Source organism: Boleophthalmus pectinirostris, unplaced genomic scaffold (genome assembly GCF_026225935.1).
Source record: "Boleophthalmus pectinirostris isolate CB_2022bp ecotype Guang Dong unplaced genomic scaffold, ASM2622593v1 HiC_scaffold_17, whole genome shotgun sequence".
Classification (NCBI taxonomy): domain Eukaryota; kingdom Metazoa; phylum Chordata; class Actinopteri; order Gobiiformes; family Gobiidae; genus Boleophthalmus; species Boleophthalmus pectinirostris.
In genome coordinates this window covers 4380998-4400903 of record NW_026571115.1, presented here as the reverse complement: position 1 = coordinate 4400903, position 19906 = coordinate 4380998, and the positions used below count along the sequence as shown (strand labels likewise).

Genomic DNA, 19906 nt, shown 5'->3' with positions numbered 1-19906 from the left:
TAAGAATATAAGAATATAGAAAATAAAATTGAAAAAAAATTAAAAATCTCAATATTACATAAGTTGGTCACGTATATCCTTTATTTAGAAATTTGTATTTGTTTAACCTATTTTTATTCAGTCAAAATTGGGAAAGTGCAATTTATTTAGTTTGTAATACATTTCACTGCAGTTGTTGTAATAATTAACTGGGAATTGATTGTTATTTGAGTCATTATTCTCTTGTGGGCAAATTCTACCGCGTATTCATTGGCTTTTTCCACTAATTTCCTCAGAATAAATACTGTAAAAATGATTTAAAAGTCATAAAAGCGGCTTTATAAAGCAACAAGATGCTGCAAAGTAGAGCCAGGGAAAACCGGGAGTGGATTTCGTAGTGGAAGGGAGCCATCGACATGACTGGGCTGCGACGTAACCCCCGAACAATGCAACATCCCACGACATTCACACGTTCGTTCGTCGTTTTCTCAATTTAAACCCGCAACTATTCGATGACAGTAGTGGATATCGGTGGATTTGGGTTGTATCTCGTCGTGTGATGTAGCTATTTTGGTGTGCTACACGTGGAAAGCGTTTTAAAACATACGATCCGTGTTTTGTTTGTAGCCGGTTAGCATATGCGCTCCTACATCCCAACCGCCCTTGAGCGTGCCCTCGGATTAATTGTCGGATATGATTGGCTGTTCTTAAAGACTTCTATCAGCGTTCTCGTTTCGGATTGGCTCAGAGCGCTGACAGTCATCACGCCCTCTGCCACGTTTGGTTGACTCATTACGCGCCCCGTCTTGCTTAGGGTGAGGTTAGTTTGTATCGGCGGAAAGGACGCTGCGTTGTGATTGGTTATTCTGCGATTGCGATTGGTTTGTTTTAATATTATGGGCGTCGATTGACAGTGGATCGGTCCAATCAGACCGGAGTAATTATAACCACGCCTCGTTTTGTTGAAAGAACCAATCGCAGAGCCGTATAGCGTCCCTCCGGCCGATCCAATCTAGCGACAACCCCTTTCTCTCGGCGGTGGTGGGTTGGAGCCGCTGTCCCCTCGGCCTCTCGCATGTTCCCCTCGAAATTTTTGTTTTGAATTCGATGCCCCTGTTGTAGATTTGCTCCCGTAGCACGCCACCGCAAGGCCACACCGATCCCGCGTCTTGTTTACCCCCGATCACGTTCGCCGTAGAAGCAGAAGCATGGCTGTGGTAAGCGGCGGGTCGTCTGGGCCACTTGCCCGGCTCGAGGGCCGCGAATTCGAATACATGATGAAGAAGCGCTCGGTGACCATCGGACGCAACTCCTCGCAGGGCTCCGTGGACGTGAGCATGGGCCACTCCAGCTTCATCTCCCGCAGGCATCTGGAGATTTTCACCGCCAGCGACGAGGGCTCGGGCAGCGGGGACTTCTACCTCCGATGTCTGGGCAAAAACGGGGTGTTTGTGGACGGCGTGTTTCTACGGAGGGGCGCCCCTCCTCTGCAGCTTCCACGAATGTAAGTCTAAAAACAGCAAAAATTTACATAATCAACCCCATAGATCGATATATATTTGTATGTTTTTTTTAAGCTTTTGACGACCACCATGTTGATTCACATTTAGTCCTTGTTTAGACCTGATCTAGTCTTGGTTTAGACCTGGAGTAGTCATGGTTTAGTCTTAGTTTTTGCATGCTTTACTTCTAATATAACATTTGCTTCATCGTGGTTCAGTCCCTGTTTGATCGCACTATTTTAATCCTAGTTTGGCCCGATTTAGCTCACATTTAAGTCTTGGGTTTGACCTACTTAGTCCTGGTTTAGCCTCGGTGTAGCTTTACAATAGTCCAGATTTAGTCCTTGTTTATCCCCGATTTAAACGGAATTCGGATCTGTTTTAGTCCAAGCTTAGACCTTGATTAATCCTCGTGGAGTGTTTTTATTTCATTTGACCACGTGCTTTTAGCCTGCTAGCCCACAAGTCCGCATCCTGTTCGCAGAGCCATTTTCTTTGTTGACATTCTTTAGCAGCATTAGCCCGTTGCGTTAGCATTAGCCGCATTCCAACTTCTTCCCTCACCAAATTTGGCTCAAAGCACCCACAATCACCTCTTTACGCTTTCTAATTTAATCATTACCACGCTTTGCTAAAATAATCCCCAGACATTTCACAAAACGGAGTAGAAAATGTGAGGAATTTCGCCAAAGCAACGTGTTAGCTGCGTGACACTCGGCGTGTTTTTAGGCGTTGCTACAGATTTTTTAGCAAAACACAAGCCCCGTGTTTGTAAGGGCTCCGCAGGTCAAACCACATGAAATAAACCATAATACAACAGAGTATCATAACAAACTCCTAATCAGATATAATTCAGAAGTTTAGCAATGGAAGATGCTCTTTTCTAATAGCAAAATCAAGGTTATTTTAGTATTTTTGTGACTGTGAGCCTCTTGTAGCCATCTTATGTTAATATATGTGATCTCAATTAGTACTTCTGGCTATTGCAATCTGCAAAATATCTAAAATGGGACTGATTTTTGGTTGCTGTTTGTTTATGAAAAGCTGCCTTCAATTAAAGCATTTTTGGGGGTTTACAAATGGGCAGTAACAAAAACATAACTACTGTTCATTAAAGCTTTGTCATTTTCTGGCACTGTGACTATTATTTACAGCTAGTTTGGTTCTTTTTAGTTGTGCACGTCACTTTTTTTAATGTTTTTAATTTCTATACAGTTATCATAATTCTTCTGTCTTGTTTTGCGATGCATTTCGAATTAACTTCTATACAAAATGTGCTCTAGACAAATAAACTTGCCTTACCTAGAACATTTCATAAAAGAATCATACTAAGTGAATGTTCTGTTTTGCGCGTCATTATTTTTATTTTTAATTTTTTTATTGTTTCTATAGTGATTATAATTCTGTGTTCTTTTGCAAAGCACTTTGAATTTATTTCTATACAAAATCTGCTCTAGACAAATAAACTTGCCTTACCTAGAAGATTTCATAACATTCTCTTAGTTTGGTTCTTTTTAGTTTTGCACGTCACAATTTTTTTTTTGATGTTTTAGGTGTTTATACAGTTATCATAATTCTTCTGTCTTGTTTTGCATCGCACTTTAAATTAATTTCTATACAAAATGTGCTCTAGACAATTCAACTTTGCCTTACCTAGAAGATTTTATAACATTCACTTTTAGTCATCTGTTTTCATCTACCATTAACTAACAGTATGTTTGGACTAAGCTAGTATAAGCAGGTTTGGTGGGCGCTGAGTCAAGATTGTTCTTGGGTGATGTGCAAAAGGAACAAGGAAGCTATGGAAAAACTGGTTGAATATTTCCTTATGACTACATTCTTTAGCAGCCTTTTTACGCTGTTCGAAATGGTGATTATCTTTGGATTCTGTGGGGGTATATTGTAGTAGAAATTGATTCATATTTTGAGAACACTGTTGGAGTCGCCAGAGTGGACCTACACAAAGCAAATTAGTGTATTTTCAAAGTTTTAATGTTGTTTTAACCATAACTGCACATGGCTTAAATGGGATTTGTTGTGATCTTGTGTTGTGTTAAGTTGTAATCTTAAGTAACACAGTTTGTCCTAAACCGTGTAATTTTCTTATAGTAACAAAGCAAAGCAAACAGCAGAAAACCAGAAGCAGGCAGTTGGGGAGTTTCAGTGTTTATACAATACAGTAGCTATGGAAGAAAAAAATTACTTCAAATTTATGTAGTTATTCATTCAGTTCTAGGGTTATATCTTTATCTCTATGTCCTGTACACATCTAATTTCACTTTGCATTCATGTTTTCTCAATTAATATTTAGTTCTTCTGACATTGTATACTGATAGTGGCACTAGTGTGTTAAGTTAACATAGGCACAGTTGTGAATGGAGTGAAGCCTGCAATGTAAACAGTGAGGCCCCGCCCTGTAGCAAACAACAGGAAACTTTGGTCTGGCTTTAAATCCACCAATGGCGTCCCACTCCTCCACACTCACTGTAAAGAGCGTTGTCTTCATTTTGCCCTTTATTTACACAAACAGAATCAAAACACTGGAGTAGTAGTATTAGGCATGTCACGGTAATTACTATATTGACTAATCGTTCAATATATATGAGAGCTGGAGCAATATATATTTGAGGACTTTTTTTTGCAATAATGGCAAGATTTGTGTGATTTTACTTGTAATACGGTAATATTTGAGCTGTCTAGAGTTGAATAAGTAACTTTTATAGCTAATTATTTCTTCATTCTGCTATTAGGGATGTAACAACAACTGAAACATCGTGATATTGTATCGTCAAAAGTTTCACTATAATATTTTGGGATGTCACGAATATATCGAATCGCAAGTTCCTATGCTTAAAAGAAGAAAAATGAATGAATGAAATATGTTTACTTGAATTATGACAGTAATAATTCACAGCAAAATCTTGTCAAGGTATTTTAAAAGCAAAAACGGTGTCCTATCTACAATTTTATTAGCCTCTCCAAAATATCGCAATAAATATCGTACTGTGAGATGCATATTGTGATAATATCATACCGAGAGATTTGGATATCATTACATCCCTACTTTTTAATAATACTGTATTAAAAAATAAATAAATAAAATTGGTTTAGTGGGATTTTCCTGCTTTGCGTCAGTGACATAAGGGTGTTTCAGTATTTTCGTTTATCCTTTATATTGTCATGCTTCAGAATTTGTTAGTAGTATTAGTAGAACGCAGTGGTAAATTTAATGTTTTCTCAAATCAATTCATAAATACAACTGCAAAGTGATGTAAGTTGGAGTGAAAGGTAGGCTTATTCAGTATGTAGCCATTTGAGTTTTCACTATCAAATCACAAACAATTATTAATGGTCGAAAATCCTCTACAGAAAAACAAAGTACCTGGTCTTTTTTAAATAGAAAAATGGTTGTAGCTGTTGTTTAGACCTCTACAAACATGTTCTGAAATTCATTGCGATGTGTATCAGTCACCACCTAGTGCCTCCATTCAGTTTAATTTCTCGCCAGCAACTAGGTCAGGAATCAAAATACAATAGACGGCTCGCAAAAACCCCGGAAGTGCAAGTTCGGGCACCAGCTGATTGGCTCTTCGCTGATTGGCTGATTCCAGAGATCGAGGATTTAAAGCCTGAATAAAGAGAATGTCACGACCAAATAGCAGCGATTGGTTAAATGATAAAAAGTACTCGCCTACCGTTAAGTGAACGAAATCTAGGGCTGCGAGGTCAGACGGTTTGTACGAAGTGAAACGAAGTAAAACAAAGTAAAACCGGCTGATGAATCAGGCTACCGCTTAGTGTTGCCACAATACTAAAATTTAAATTGATTTTGACACTAAGGAATAGACTGGATACTCAATACTGACTCTAATACCATTTTAATAAAACACTCATTCTTTAGACAATAGAATGTGATTTACAATATTAAAAGGTAGGGATGAAACGATACCCAAATCTCTCGATACGATAATTTCACAATATGCATTTCACTGAACCATATTGATTGCAATATTTTGTGTAGGTTAAAAAAACTGTGAATTTGCTACTTTTTCCTTATAAAATGTCTTGACAAGCCTTTGCTACTTTTATAAAACAAAGAATTATGATTTTAAAAGTGTGTTTATTTCTTCATGTAGTCTGCACTGAAACAGCAAAGGATCATGGTCTATGTAGTTCCCTATGTTATTTTTTTTAGCTATTACTGCACCATAACAATAGACTTAAGCAGAGAAACTTGTAATTCAATACATTGTGATGGCTCACGATATAATTGAGAGACTTTTGACGATACGATATCACTGGGTATTGTTGGGTATTGTTACATCACTATTAAAAGGTAGTACTTTCTTTTCTATTCCCGAGTGTATACTGTCTGTACTGTCAATGGGACTTTTTTAGTATCAATATATGAGTATCTAGTTTCGATACTAGCTTGAACGTCGTTTAGTATCTGATTCTCGATACTTTTGACATCCCTATAGTCCAAACAGAATCCTACTGTTTAAACATATATCACAAGTATAATTGTACTAACAGTACTTCAGTAACATAATTGCATTTCTCAAGATTGTGCAGCGTTTGTTGAAGGGTCTTGGCTGAAACAACTAATCAGAAAAATTGCATCTGATCAATACTGAATCTCATTGCCAACTTCCATCATGTTATTTCCTCCTTTGACTTGTAGAATAGTTTTGGATCAGTCTTTATATCAGTGGCTTTTTTTTTTACACGCACACCAAAATCTGATTATCTGATTTCTGCACATTTGAGAGTATTTCAATAACAAGTCAGCAAAATCTACTGTGGTGAACCCATAGATTGTATATAAATGGACATTGTTAACCCTCTAGCCGCTGCATTCCAAATAAGAAGTGAGCATGGGTGCGCTTTTGGCTCCATCGACTCTGGCTCCAGTTCACTTTGTATTCCAGTCCAATCCAGCTTTATTTGTGTAGCACATTTTTATAAACAAGACGGTTTCCGAAGTGCGTCACATTGTGTAACATTTAAATCTAAAAAAAAGCAGCAGAATTGTGTTCCAGACAAAAGGAACTAATAGAAACAACAGATAAAATAATAATAATAAAATCGATTAATAAAAATAATGAAATAAATGAATAAAAGCACTGCTAAAAAGAATAAAGATGGTAAAAAGAGTATTGAGAAAACTGTCACTGCCTCATTTTGGTCCTAAAATGTACGTAGTAACTCGCTCTACATGATCCTGGTATTTTTATCTCACTATTTTCTCTGTAAATAAATTCCTAACATGGAACCGGCTTTGAATTCGCTCCTGTAACTGCTAGCCTCAGTGAGCTTCATTTGGTCAGCGCAAAACAGAAAGAAAACAGAAAGAAGATTATTTTGTTGTTTACATGTCATTGTAATAGTTGTACAGCTCCTAAAATTGAATAATAATAATGAGATTTTGAGTGCACGTGCGTGTGGAGCCAGCGTACTCTTGTCCTCACTGGAGTTCACTCATGTTTGTGTCTTTCTGTTCCGTGACCTTTGACCTCACGAGGCGCGGCCCTGGATGTTATTGTCACATGACCCCGCCACATGTTTGAAGAGTTTTATACACACTCATTTAACTCTACTAGTATCTCAGCCTTTTCCCAAATGCTTTTACACGTATTAAGTAGGGATGTAACGGTATCCAAATCTCTCAGTAAGATATTATCACAACATGCATCTCACAGTATGATATTTATTGCGATATCTTGGAGAAACTAATATATTTGTAGATGGATAGAACACTTTTTTGCTTTAAAAATGCCTCGACAAGATTGTGGTGTGAATTATCTCCATCGCAATCCCAAGAATTCAAGTCAAAAACATATTTCTTCATGTTGTCTGTGCTGAAATGCATCATGGGATATGTAGTTTCTGACGTTCATAAGCTGTTGCTACTATAAAGCCTGCATTTAAGCAAAGGAACTTGTAATTGAATATATAGTGACAGCCCATTGTGAGACTTTTGACGAGACGATATAACTAGTGATGGGTGAATGGAGCCTCGTGAAGCATCGACACCTCAGTCGCAATATTGTCTCAAATGGTTGGACGTGTCTGAGGCCTCGGAGAAACACTGACCTCTAGTGGACAGATTTAACCATTATCACGCAGGTGTCTCAGCATCGATGAAGTATTGTTAGTGTAAGACAATACTTGTGTGCAGAGCAAACACTGTACACAACAACAACAACAACAACAACAACAACAACAACAACAACAACAACAACAACAACAACAACAACAACAACAACAACAACAACAACAACAACAACAACAACAACAACAACAACAACAACAACAACAACAACAACAACAACAACAACAACAACAACAACAACAACAACAACAACAACAACTTAAAATAATATGTAAAGAGCAACATAAATAACATGCTGTAAATAAGAAAATAGGTGTTACCTTGTTAGGTGGAATTAGATGAAAGTGATCCCAAACCATGGATCACTTTTTTCCACTTGTAGATGCCATCGAAAATGAAACAAATGCCAAAAGTCGCCAAAATCACCACTAACGTCACACAATACTCCTCACTACTCAACATTTTTAACAAATATTGGTGCATATTTTATACTGTAGCAGGTTAGCGCTTGTCAAACCACAGAAGTGCCCTGAACACTCTGCAGCACTCTGAACCAATCACAGAGCGGAACATTCTCTGAGCCAATGAAACGCTTTGAGACACTGAAGCGATTGACACGCAGAGCGAAGCAGTAGGTGGAGGGACCGACACTGACACTTTGGTCACATGAGCGGCTGCTGTGAGACGAGCTCTGAGGCAGTGCTTCAGAGCAATTTGTTTCAGAAAGAACGAGACGTGCTCCAGAGCTCCGACTCATTTGCCCATCACTAGATATTATATTTCGGTTATTGTTACATCCCTAGTATTAAGTTATGTGTTAACTAATTGTCAGCTAACTGGAGGCACTGCTCTGTCTTAAGATTTGTTGCTTTGTTACACTGTAATCTAACTTTTATTTTAACACAGTTTGACTACAAAGAACTGATTTAGCGGAAACTACAACATGACACTTGGACCGGTCACAGGCTTCTGAAAATTTGTTGTTTGAATTAGTAGTATTTTTTTTCCCCTAAAGTTTCCAGACTATCTTAAAGCATTTTTGGCAACGTTTGCTGCATGTGTGCATTGTGTAACTGCTGAGCATTCTGCCATAGACATACATGCTGCTCCCTTCATGCTTCATATCCCAGCAAAGTAACAATATTCCAGTCAAAATGATAAGACAAGCAGATGGCAGACCCTTCACCAGAAAAGTTACACAGTGCACCTTTAAAGGAAATCGGCACTAAACACGTTATATTTCTACATCCACATTTCTACATTGTATATTGCACAGTTTTGTGGAGTCACTTTGGGGTCATGCAGTACAAATCTTTTACCTGTAGTTAGGTTGGGTAGTGCGTGACGTGAGCTGCAGGTCTGAGCTTGTTGTGAAATTCTGTATTTTCTAAACAAACATTCACTTGTTAAAGTTTAAACACGCCCAGAGTCGACAAAGACTATGGGAAAGTACGAAGCTTTGGCCCTTCGTTTAGACCGGGGGCTGCATTGTGTAACTTGTCTAGGTGAGGGTCGGTCAAACGCTTTTCTCCGTGGAGATGGTCTTGCTTTATCTGGAATGTCTCGCAGTATGACATTAAAACCTTTCTATCTTCATGGAGACCAAACCAGACCAAGTTGCAGGTCACATCTGTGGAGAGGCGACCCCGCTCACAGTCTGTTTTTCTAGGTATTTTTGAGCTATAAAACCACCTGTAATTGAATAAATATAAATTAGAGCTGTTTAATGTCACACTGTGGAACATTCCAGTCAAAGCAATAGCATCTCCATGGAGAAAAGCTTTTGACTGACTCTCCACTTGAAAATAGGGGTCTTAGAAAAATTCAGTTCAGTGATGTATCGTGATACTTCATTGCACAATTATTGAATCGATTCAAAATGGATCCGAATCGATTTTTTAAGTAATAATTTTCACAAAAATTCATTAGTTACATTCACTATTATCATAATTTAAAAAAATCTGTATATATAAATTATGAATTATATTTCTTACAATTGTTCTCTTGAAGGTGTTGACTGTATTATTAGAAGTAAGCATTGATAAATGGCAATACATAGTCCATTGTTTCAGTATCGCAATATATTCAATCTTGACATGCGAATCATGATATGTATCGTATCATCAGACTCAAGACTTGAAAAGTTACACAATACACCTTTTAAGTATTGCCATTAGATTTTCAATGTTTTAAAAAGTTGGATTTTGTTCTAGACATAGACTGTATAAATGAACATAGCCACTGCATTGAAAACAGGAAGTGAGCACGGTTGCAGCTCCACTTCACTTTGTATTGAAAAAAAAAGTGATGCCTCTCTCTGTAACTGCTCTCAAAAAAATTGTAATATTTTACTCGGTACAAATGTGATTAACAGGCTTTACAATGCATTTTGAACCTGGATTGAAATGGCGGGTTTTTCGTTTTTCTTCATACAAATTCGCTAAAATCACCGTGATATCAGCAGCGGTGAAACGCCGGAGACGCGCCCGTGTAGATCGTCAGGTTGACCAAGGATCAGCGCAGCGCTCCACGGGGCGAAGAGCAGCTGACGCCCGATCACGTTCCAAGTTCTAGTCCAAGATTAGTCCTGGTTTGGCTCTGGTTTAGACCCAGTTTAGACTTGGTTTAGTCCTCGGTTCAGTCCTGATTCAGCCCTTGTTTAGTCCTGGTTTAGTCCTGGTTTAGTCCTGGTTTAGTCCTGGTTCAGGTTCAGTCCTGGTTCAGTCCTGGTTCAGTCCTGGTTTAGTCCTGGTTTAGTCCTGGTTCAGTCCTGGTTTAGTCCTGGTTCAGTTCTGTTTCAGTCCATATACGGTGCAAAAGTTCAGCATCTTCACAGTTCTTTTGGTGAGAGTAACTTAAAAGTAATACAATAGTAATGTAATATTTTACATTTTAAATACAATAATATTGTAATGTAACAAATTACTTTGAAATGACAGTAACAAGTCATAAATAACACTTTACAGTTTTAAAGTAACTTGCCCAACAGTGCATTTGAGTAGATATCGACTCTAAAAAAAAAAAAAAAATAATTACTGATTGTGTTGTAGTAGTGCTCTGATGGGGAAGTCAGTCAGCGTGAAGAGCAAAGGGAGAGGAAACTCAGAGCATCAAAAACAAAACTGAAATGTATGAAACCAGTTTAATACATTGTTTTTGGCAAACATAGCATTTTAAAAACCATAAAAGGCAACATGGTGATCTAAATGTTAAGTGTTAGAAGTTAAATTAGGGATATTTCACTTCTATGGGGTATTGAGTTTTGCACTAACACCGATACCATAGTTCTTAACAACGCAACATATTGTAGTCTCAGGCAGCCCTAGTCCGTTACCAGCACCACTAGTTCCCTTTAAAACCAGATATAAAAACACTGCCATATTGTCTCTACGCTGCAGTCTATTCAAAACAGTGCCCCGACCGTTGCTAAGGGTGATGGAGAAAAATGCGTCTGCCTCTGTCACTGAAAAGTTTAAATAAAGGCTTCTGTCAGGGAAGTGTATAAATAAAGGAGACAGGAAGCGGCCGGTGGGAGAGGAGGAAATAATGGAGGACTGTTTTTGTTTCTTCGGGCTGACGTCACCGAGCAGGAATGTAGTCAAGAGCGAGAAACTGAAGAGGCTGTTTAAAGGTTCACTGCGCAACGTTTCTCGTGGAGGGTACTAAAACTTGTATTGTAACCAGATACTCATTTTTCGTAGGTATCGATACTAGAAAAGACTCATTCTCTGGATGGAAATGAGGCTTTTCTGAATGTCTTTAGAATGATTTTTAGCTGTATCAGAACGAGTATAAAGCACATAAACTAGTATACACCCAACTCGACCTAAATATGCAGGGTTTGTGTGTTTTAAACATGTGTGAATGAAACAAAACGCAACTCCAGGTATGTTTTTTTGGTGAGAAACAACATTATAACTGAAAATAGCAGAATACTTGGCCCGTAATTACTACAATAATTATGATCATTCTTTTTGGAGGTCAGCATTTACTGTGGAGACTTTTTCCTTGCACTAGTTTGAAATATTTGGTTATTTTTCTGTACTAGGTATGGGACAATAAACAGTAATATCGTTCATCATTATAAAAAGGGAATCTCTTTTGTAACAGTTAGGGTTGTTACGAGACACAGTTTTGACGAGATACGAGATTGAGTCCACAAGAACGAGACAAGACGAGATTTCACAGGGTAGCCGCGGGTGTTAAACGTCTTAAAAAGGTCTTAAATTTCATGTTCCTAATTTAAGGTAGGGCTGGGTATCATTAAGAAGTTGCCGATACGATACATACTTCGATACATAGGCCACGATACAATACATATCTCGATACAGTGCACTTTCGATTCAACACGATATATTTCAAATCAATTTGATACGGTTCAATAAAAAATAATGGCTAAATCATAGCTGTGATCCTAAAAGTCTTTGTTAAACCGTTTCCTGTGCAATGTTAATATAAAAAACACCCATTTTAATCATCATAACAGTGAAAATGTCAAATGTGTTGCATAAACGAGTTTCCTTCCTCTAAACAAGCAACAAAACTGTAGCGCTGTAATAAAATAATTTAGCAAAATATACCAAAAAATACTCTTGGTGATGTATCGATACAGCAGCTCACGATATCAATACTGTATCATCACATTAAACGATACAATATATCGATATTTAGATATTTTTGCACACCCCTAATTTAAGGCCTTAAAAAGTCTTAAATTATGTTGTCGAAGTCTTATTTTTTTCCACAAAGGTCTTAAATTTCAATAGCCTATTCTTGTTTACTCAACTGGGCTGTAATGTTAAATGGAGGGAGGAAAAAAAAAGTGAAATCATGTAACTTGAATGAACGTTGAATTTGGAGTTTGCGCAAACAATACTTTGGTTTCTGGCACCGGCGGCAACAAGTAAACAATCGGAATGGAGGAAGACGTTGGATGGATCATGGGGAAGTGTTGGTTTAATCCACAGTGGCTCTTAGATTCTAGATGCAGTAGTTGGTTGGTCATTATTAGAATTGGTGTTTTTCGCCCACATAATGGGTGTGATGTTGGTCTAAATTTTCATTTAAGTGGTCTTAAAAAGGTCTTAAAGTCTTAAATATGGAGTAGTCAACCCTGGGGATACCCTGTTTTAACATAATTCCTAATACATTTCACGATTCACAACTTTTTGAAACCTGGAGTCCCTCACAGGAGCTGTAACTCGCCAACACGTCACCCTTTTTTGTCCAATTCTAATCTGAACACTTTCATGATATCATTTTTCTTACGTGTGCACAATCTTGTGGCAGTTTTGTCACAGGAGATCTTGTCCCATTTCTATTAAAGATACAAACTAACTACTTGCCGTATTTTTCAGACTATAAGTCGCGTTTTTTTCATGGTTTGGGGTGGTTCTGCGACTTATACTCTGGTGTGACTTATATATTAAAATTTTCAGACTGACAGCCGCGAGAGGTTCTAAGCTTGTGTTCTGCTGCAAATAGTGAAATATGCAGCCGAAAACCTTAATCAAGCAGCAGAAAGAAAGTTTGGATTGAGCGAGAAACTTGCTGGCGGAAAGCGGGGATGGAGAGAACACAGCTTCACGGCAACCTGGAGGATGCACCATTCCTGGAAGTCATTTGATGGATGGACAAAGCCTGAACTTCAGTGACACCGAAACCATCCTGCTGGGATTCAGAAAGACCGGAATAATTCTAACTGGAACTGATGCTGAGTCTGACGACAGCCACACAGAAGAGGAAGCGACGCTCTGTTTACATCATGGATCTGTGGTTTATCTCCAGAGGTCACACAGACGTAACACAGAGGAAGAATTCAATGGATTTAGTGATTTGGAGTGAGATGGCGAGTTTGGTAAACTTGTTCTGTTGTTTATGCTATAAATATCTGAACTGTTAATATGTTACATTAACATATTAACACCTATTCAGCCTGTTCTCTATTCTGTTGTTATTATTAGACCTTTTACCTTTCAACATGAAATCTCTTCCTGGTCTCTGATTTTATAAAATACATTTTTCCCAAAAAGTGCGACTTATATTTGTTTTTTTCTTCTTCATTGCGCATTTTTTGTCTGGTGCGACTTTGGTATACTCCGAAGCGAGTTATGGATGTAGGGATGCACGACTACAGCTTTTTCAGTTCCAGTGTCAATACTTTGGCTTTAAGTGTCAACCGATATCAACCGATACCGATGTAGGGATGGAAAATGGTGCTTATTTCCTTAAAAAAAAAAAAAAAACTTATTACACAAGAGATCCAGTTGTGTTATGAAACTGTTATTAATCCTTAGCATAACTACTGAACAGCTTTGTATGAATAAAAGTTCCAAAATTATGACACGTTTTACAGGGATGTAATGATCTCTCGACACGATTTGTCCTTTTCTGTCATAATCCTAAACAATTAAGATTTAAAAGTGCTTATAACAGTTATTTCATGATGTAGATTGATGTAGCCTGAAACAGCAAAGGATCATGGTATATGTAGTTATCTTTTCTTTTTTTTTGTTGTTGTTGCTGCACCATAACTATGAACTATAAGCAAAGAAATGTGTAATTCGATATATTGTGAATGCCCACGATATTATTATTATGATACAATGTCACGATATTTCAGATATTTTTACATCCATAGCAATTTACCCCAAAATTAGCTTTAGTACATCTAATTAAAGGCCCAATCACAATATCAGCTTAATCGATATCATGGAACCGATCCAGCGAACAAACTTTTCAGTATCTGCGCCGATATTCGATACCAGTATTGATATCGGTGGATCTCTAACTTGCCTATTTCCTTCTCTTATTTATTTATTGCAGCTCTTTTCTTTTTCATTTTTTTTTTTGAGATAATTCTTAATCTTTATGGCTTCGTTTATATTCAAAATGTGTTATCATGACTAGTGTCTTGCCCAATGACACAGTTACAGCATGTATTGTATTTCTGATTAGCAGCTGCTTACAATCCCTTCCCCATTTGTTCTTTGTGGGAATTTTGCTATCTCCATTTCACTTCCACATCAAAGCAACCCAAGCATTTGAACCGAATCTGCTTTGAAATGTCAGTCTTTTGGGCTAAATATATCCTCAGTGTTTGAACAATACAACGCTTAATTCAGTTCATTGGCTATTTACGGCTACTGTGATGCGTTTAAGATCTAAAGAGAAATCAGGAGATGTCAGTTCTGAGGCCAGTGGAAAGCAAAAACGACTTGTTTAGACAGAAAATGGTTTATTGAGTGAAGAATGTGGCTTTGTACACAGAATACAGACTTGTGTTGGCAGTGGCCTTGCATTCCTCAACTGTTTCTCAGTCAATGAAATGAATGGAGGAGTTGAGCAATAGGAAAAAACTGCGATGACGTAAACTTAGAAAGTTGTAGCAAAGGAGAAATGTTAGTGAAAAAGAGTAAAAAGAAATTGTTGGGTAATAATAAACAGCAGGTATGTCATTGGCTTTTGAGTTTTAAAAGGTTAAAAAACTAAAACTAAACTACTACTAAAATTAATTAAAAACTAAAACAGGTCTAAAAGTGGACTAAAGCTGGGGTAAGGCTGCTTTCCTATGTGCACGTATACCAAATTCAAGAACCAGAACTGGATCGAGCACTGGACCTAGGACCCAGGTCTAGTTCTGGTTCTTTGATAAGGTATATGTGCTTATAGGAAAGCAGCCGTAGCCCAGGTTTAGACCACTTTTAGACGGGACCAAGGGACCAAGGACGGGACCAAGGACGGACAAGGACGGACAGGACGGACCAAGGACGGGACCAAGGACGGGACCAAGGACGGGACCAAGGACGGGACCAAGGACGGGACCAAGGACGGGACCAAGGACGGGACCAAGGACGGGACCAAGGACGGGACCATGGACGGGACCATGGACTGGACCATGGACGGACAAGGACTGGACCAAGGACTGGACCATGGACTGGACCATGGACTGGACCATGGACTGGACCATGGACTGGACCAAGGACGGACCAAGGACTGGACCATGGACTGGACCAAGGACCGGTTTGATGTCTAAGCTCCTCCCTGTCCACAGTTCAAAACACACTGTCCCACCTAGTGATGTCATCATGTGGTCATCTAAAAGACTTGCCAATATATCTGTAATAGGGCAGGCCAATTTAAAATCGTTATTATATTAAAAACCTTGTACAATCCCTTTAGTTTAATTCCCATTGCCTTAAAATTATTTGGCCTCATCACAGCTCCAATTCTTTCTTTTTTTCATTTAAGATGCATTGCGTAACTTTTTCATGAAATGCAAAATTTTCTCCATTGAGATGTTTGAAACTTTGAAATGTTTCACAGTATGGCATTAAACCTTTCTATCTTCATTGAGATCAAACCAGACAGAGCAAGTTACAGATCAGTTCTGTGGAGAGGCGACCCCGCTCACAGCTCACATTTTTGAGTTATAAAACTACCTGTAATTGAATAAATATAGAGAAGAGTTGTTTAATGTCACACTGTGGAACATTCCAGGCAGGTAATGGACCCCAAACAAAAAAAAAATGACATAGTGCACCTTTAAAGCAGATAAAAGTAATTAATACCTTTTGTATTTGCGTTTTGTATTTGACGTCAGATGAGGCGGTCATGACTTGATCCATTGATCCTTATATTTAGCTCCACATTAGAATTTGTTTGACCCAAAACAGATTTAAGAACACAGTGGATTTCATAAACACATCCTCAGTGGAAACCCAAGAACCAAAACAAAGGCTTCATCTTCACACTGATTTCAGAGGAACTATAGAAGCTGTAGTGATAACAAAGTGGAGTGTGGTTTCACTGAGAGGATGTCAATAACTAAACTGGGGCTGTCAAAAGTATCAAAAATCAGATACTAATCGATACGAAAACTATTACTAAAACTGGATACTAGCCCTGTAACGATACCAGACTTTGCTGGACGATTAATTGACCAATAAATCATTGCGATAAACGATAATATTGACATTTTGAGGCCATTTTTAACTAATATAATGACAATGGAATAAAAATGCAAATACATCCTTTCAAAGATCAAGACCATTTCAAAGAAAAAACTTTACTGTCTAAAGAACACACTGGAACTGCAAGACAGGCCTAAATAAAATAGACTTGTTAACATAAGAATAGCCTATTGTAGTCTGGCTTACAGCAAGAACTTGTTAAAAAAATACAGTTGAATAAACCATTGTTGAACCAAACACAACCAAAACAATCAATAAATGGATTATTAAATCTCTGTAACAAAATTGCCCTTAAAGTGATTTTAGTCATTGACTTCCATTGGAATATTGTGGCCCCTCTTTCTGTGGCTGCTGCTGTGGCCTCGACATTTTGGTCTTAACCCAATCTACTTGATCCTATTTCGCTATTTTGTCCGTCAGGATTGTCAGACTGCGTCACTTCGCGCTGTCCTGTCTGTCTGTGTTGTGCCGGTGTCTTGTAGGGTTTCCGTGGATTTTGGGTTCTCCCGGGGGCGGGGCTAGTTGTGTGGATCGGGTATGGGTGTATGTCGGCTGCTGGGGTTTGAGCCATTTCTTCTCGTCATTTGCGTGCTCGACTGCATTTGACATATGTGGACCGTTGAGACGTATCTCACTCACAAGTTAGAATGATGTGGACCTGTATCAGAGCACATAGGGTATAAGTAGGCCTGTAACGATAATCAATAAATCGATTAATCGTACGATAACTTTTAACGAGCCACGCTAAATTCTATTTGCAGCTTGTTTGTTTTCTTCACTCTCTCTCACTCTCAAAGAGACTGAATGTTAGAAGCTTCTATCGCTCTCTGACTCCTCTCGTTTAACAAGTGTAATGACGCTTGAACCAACGTGTGTGTGTGTTTATCAACACAGCGGATGCGCGCGTAGTCTGCGCACTTTCTGCGGCGGTGTGTGTGCTGTCTGCGGCTGTCAGAGTGACAAAACTGTTCATCTCTGAGTGCCAAAACATGTCACAATGCCGAATCAACAGTGGTGAGCAGGTCACGTCTCAACAGACACATGCGTCAAATGCAGTGAGCGCACAAACGACGAGAAGAAATGTGTCAAACTCCAACAGCCGATAAACCCAAACCCAAGCGTCAGAACTAGCCTAGCGCCCGGGAGAACCCAAAATCCCAAAACCGAACTGACACGACACCAGACAGGACAGAGGCTCCCTCATAGTAAAATAACATCCTGTGTTGCGGATTGATACGAACACTTCAAGACCAAAATGCAAAGTCTCACTGCAGCAGCCACAGAGACACAATATACCAATATAAGTCAATGACTAAAATCACTTTTAAGGACAATTTTGTTACAGACTTAATAATCCATTTTATTTATTGCTTTGGTTGTGTTTGGTTCAACAGTGTTTTATTCAAGTACATTTTTGTTAACAAGTCCTCATTGTGAGCCAGACACCTTAGGCTGTTTTTATGTTAACAAGTCTGTTTTATTTAGGCCTGTTGTTTTTGGTTGTCTTACACTTCCTGTGTTAAATGTTCTTTAGAAAGTAAGGTTTATTGATCATTGAGAAGATGTATTTGCATTTTTATTCCATGGTCATTATATTAGTTGAAATTGGTCTCAAAATGTCAGTATTATCGTTTATCGCAATAAATTCTCGGTCAATTAATCGTCCAGCAAAATTTCTTATCGTTAAAGGCCTAAGTATAAGAGCACATAGACAGTATACACCCATGGACCACTATGGAACCTACACACATAAAAGGCCACTTTACTGTTGGCAAGATATTAACATTTCAAACTTGATTTCAGTACTAAGGAATAGATTCAATACCAATACCAATTCTGATACCACATTGAATCTTTATTTATACAACAGAATGTGATTATCAACGTTAAAGCATGGTACTTTGTTTTATATTATCATTTGACTTATATCTGCAAAATCCCTGCGTGGGCATAGAATAGTCTGTGGTTCTGATAGAGAAGATCATCCAGATCATTCTAAAGCTGTTCAGGAAAGGTTCATTTCTGTCCTGTCAATGGGACTTTTTTCAGTGTCGATTGCAATATAAAAGAAATGTTAAGGTGAAATGCCACTTTTAAGGAAAAAAAAATACAGAAGTGTCTTGCTCAATCACAAACAACTATGTTCTCAAGATGTGTTTCCAATGAAAGGCTCCCTGTTTGTGGTGTACATTCTCCCTGTATGGGCTGTAGCTTAAACCCGAGGAGATTTAGTCTTCCATTGTGTCAGAACCCTCCTCCCCGTGCTGCTTTTGTTAATTAGCCAACAGAGATAATAATAATAGATAATGCAGTAATTTAATTTGAATGGAGAGGCAGGTTTGATGAGATTGGCCCAGTTTTGTCACCGCAACAGAGGCATTTTTATTGTTTTAACTACACACAAAGCTTTATTTTAACACTTTAAAGGTGCATTGTGTAACTTTTCTGGTGTAACTTTTCACAGTCCGAATGTTTGTTTTTCTAGGTATTTTTGATTTATGAAACCACCTGTAATGTAATAAATATAAGGTAGAGCTGTTTAATGCCATACTGTGGATCATTCCAGTCAGAGCAAAAACATCTCCATGGAAACGAGCACTTAATGGACCACCAACCAAAAAGTTACACAGTGCACCTTTAATACAAAGATATAACTGCACAAAGTGAGACGACACAGTGTTGTTAAAGGTTGTGGCAAAAAGTGCAATGGTTGAGTTTGTAGTAAATTTAAATAGCATTTTTCAGGAAAATAATAAATATTCAAAAATATTATTAATCGGCAGAGCTCATCGATAATTGGTTTCTCTGAATTCTAAATAATCAGTATCAACATAGGCCATGAAAATACCCATATCGGTCAATCTGTAATTCTGGGGTTTACTTTGTTCTTTCTCAGCGTGCTACGGAAGCTTGTTTAGATCAAAAGGTGTTGCGTGTTGTGCCAAATCGAGGCCAATTAGCGTTCACATCGCAAGAGAACCACACTGGAGTCCGCTTGGTATGGTTCTTTAGTCCACACTTAAACAAAATGGAGCTTTCACACCGGCCCAAATGAACCAAACTCACAGGAGTTCTGAACTTCACTTAAAGTGCATCAAATGTTGTAAATGAAACGGTGTTGGTCGGGTCCTCGGTCCAGCTCAGGTCTAAAAGTGGTCTAAACATGGGCTAAGGCTGCTTTCATGTACCTCATCAAAGAAACAGAACAGGTCAGATGGTCCATGGTCCGGTCCTTGGTCCAGTCCCTCCTACACACTTTGAATTCTGCTCCAAACCACATGTTTTTACTGATGGAGGATTAGAAGTGGACTTCTTCATTAAAAAGACCTGAGCTTCTA

The 19906-nt window shown here is 38.3% G+C and overlaps 1 protein-coding gene across 1 annotated transcript in view; it reads left to right on the top strand.

Annotated features, from left to right (window-relative positions):
• Window positions 1–1004: 1004 nt before the first annotated feature.
• The window catches only part of LOC129408544 (forkhead box protein K2-like), a 31624-nt gene continuing 12722 nt past the window's right edge, over window positions 1005–19906 (top strand). The window contains exon 1 of the mRNA XM_055152273.1: window positions 1005–1483. Within this exon, the coding sequence (XP_055008248.1) occupies window positions 1188–1483 (296 nt within the window). The 5' untranslated portion in view covers window positions 1005–1187. The remainder of the gene's footprint in view (window positions 1484–19906) is intronic.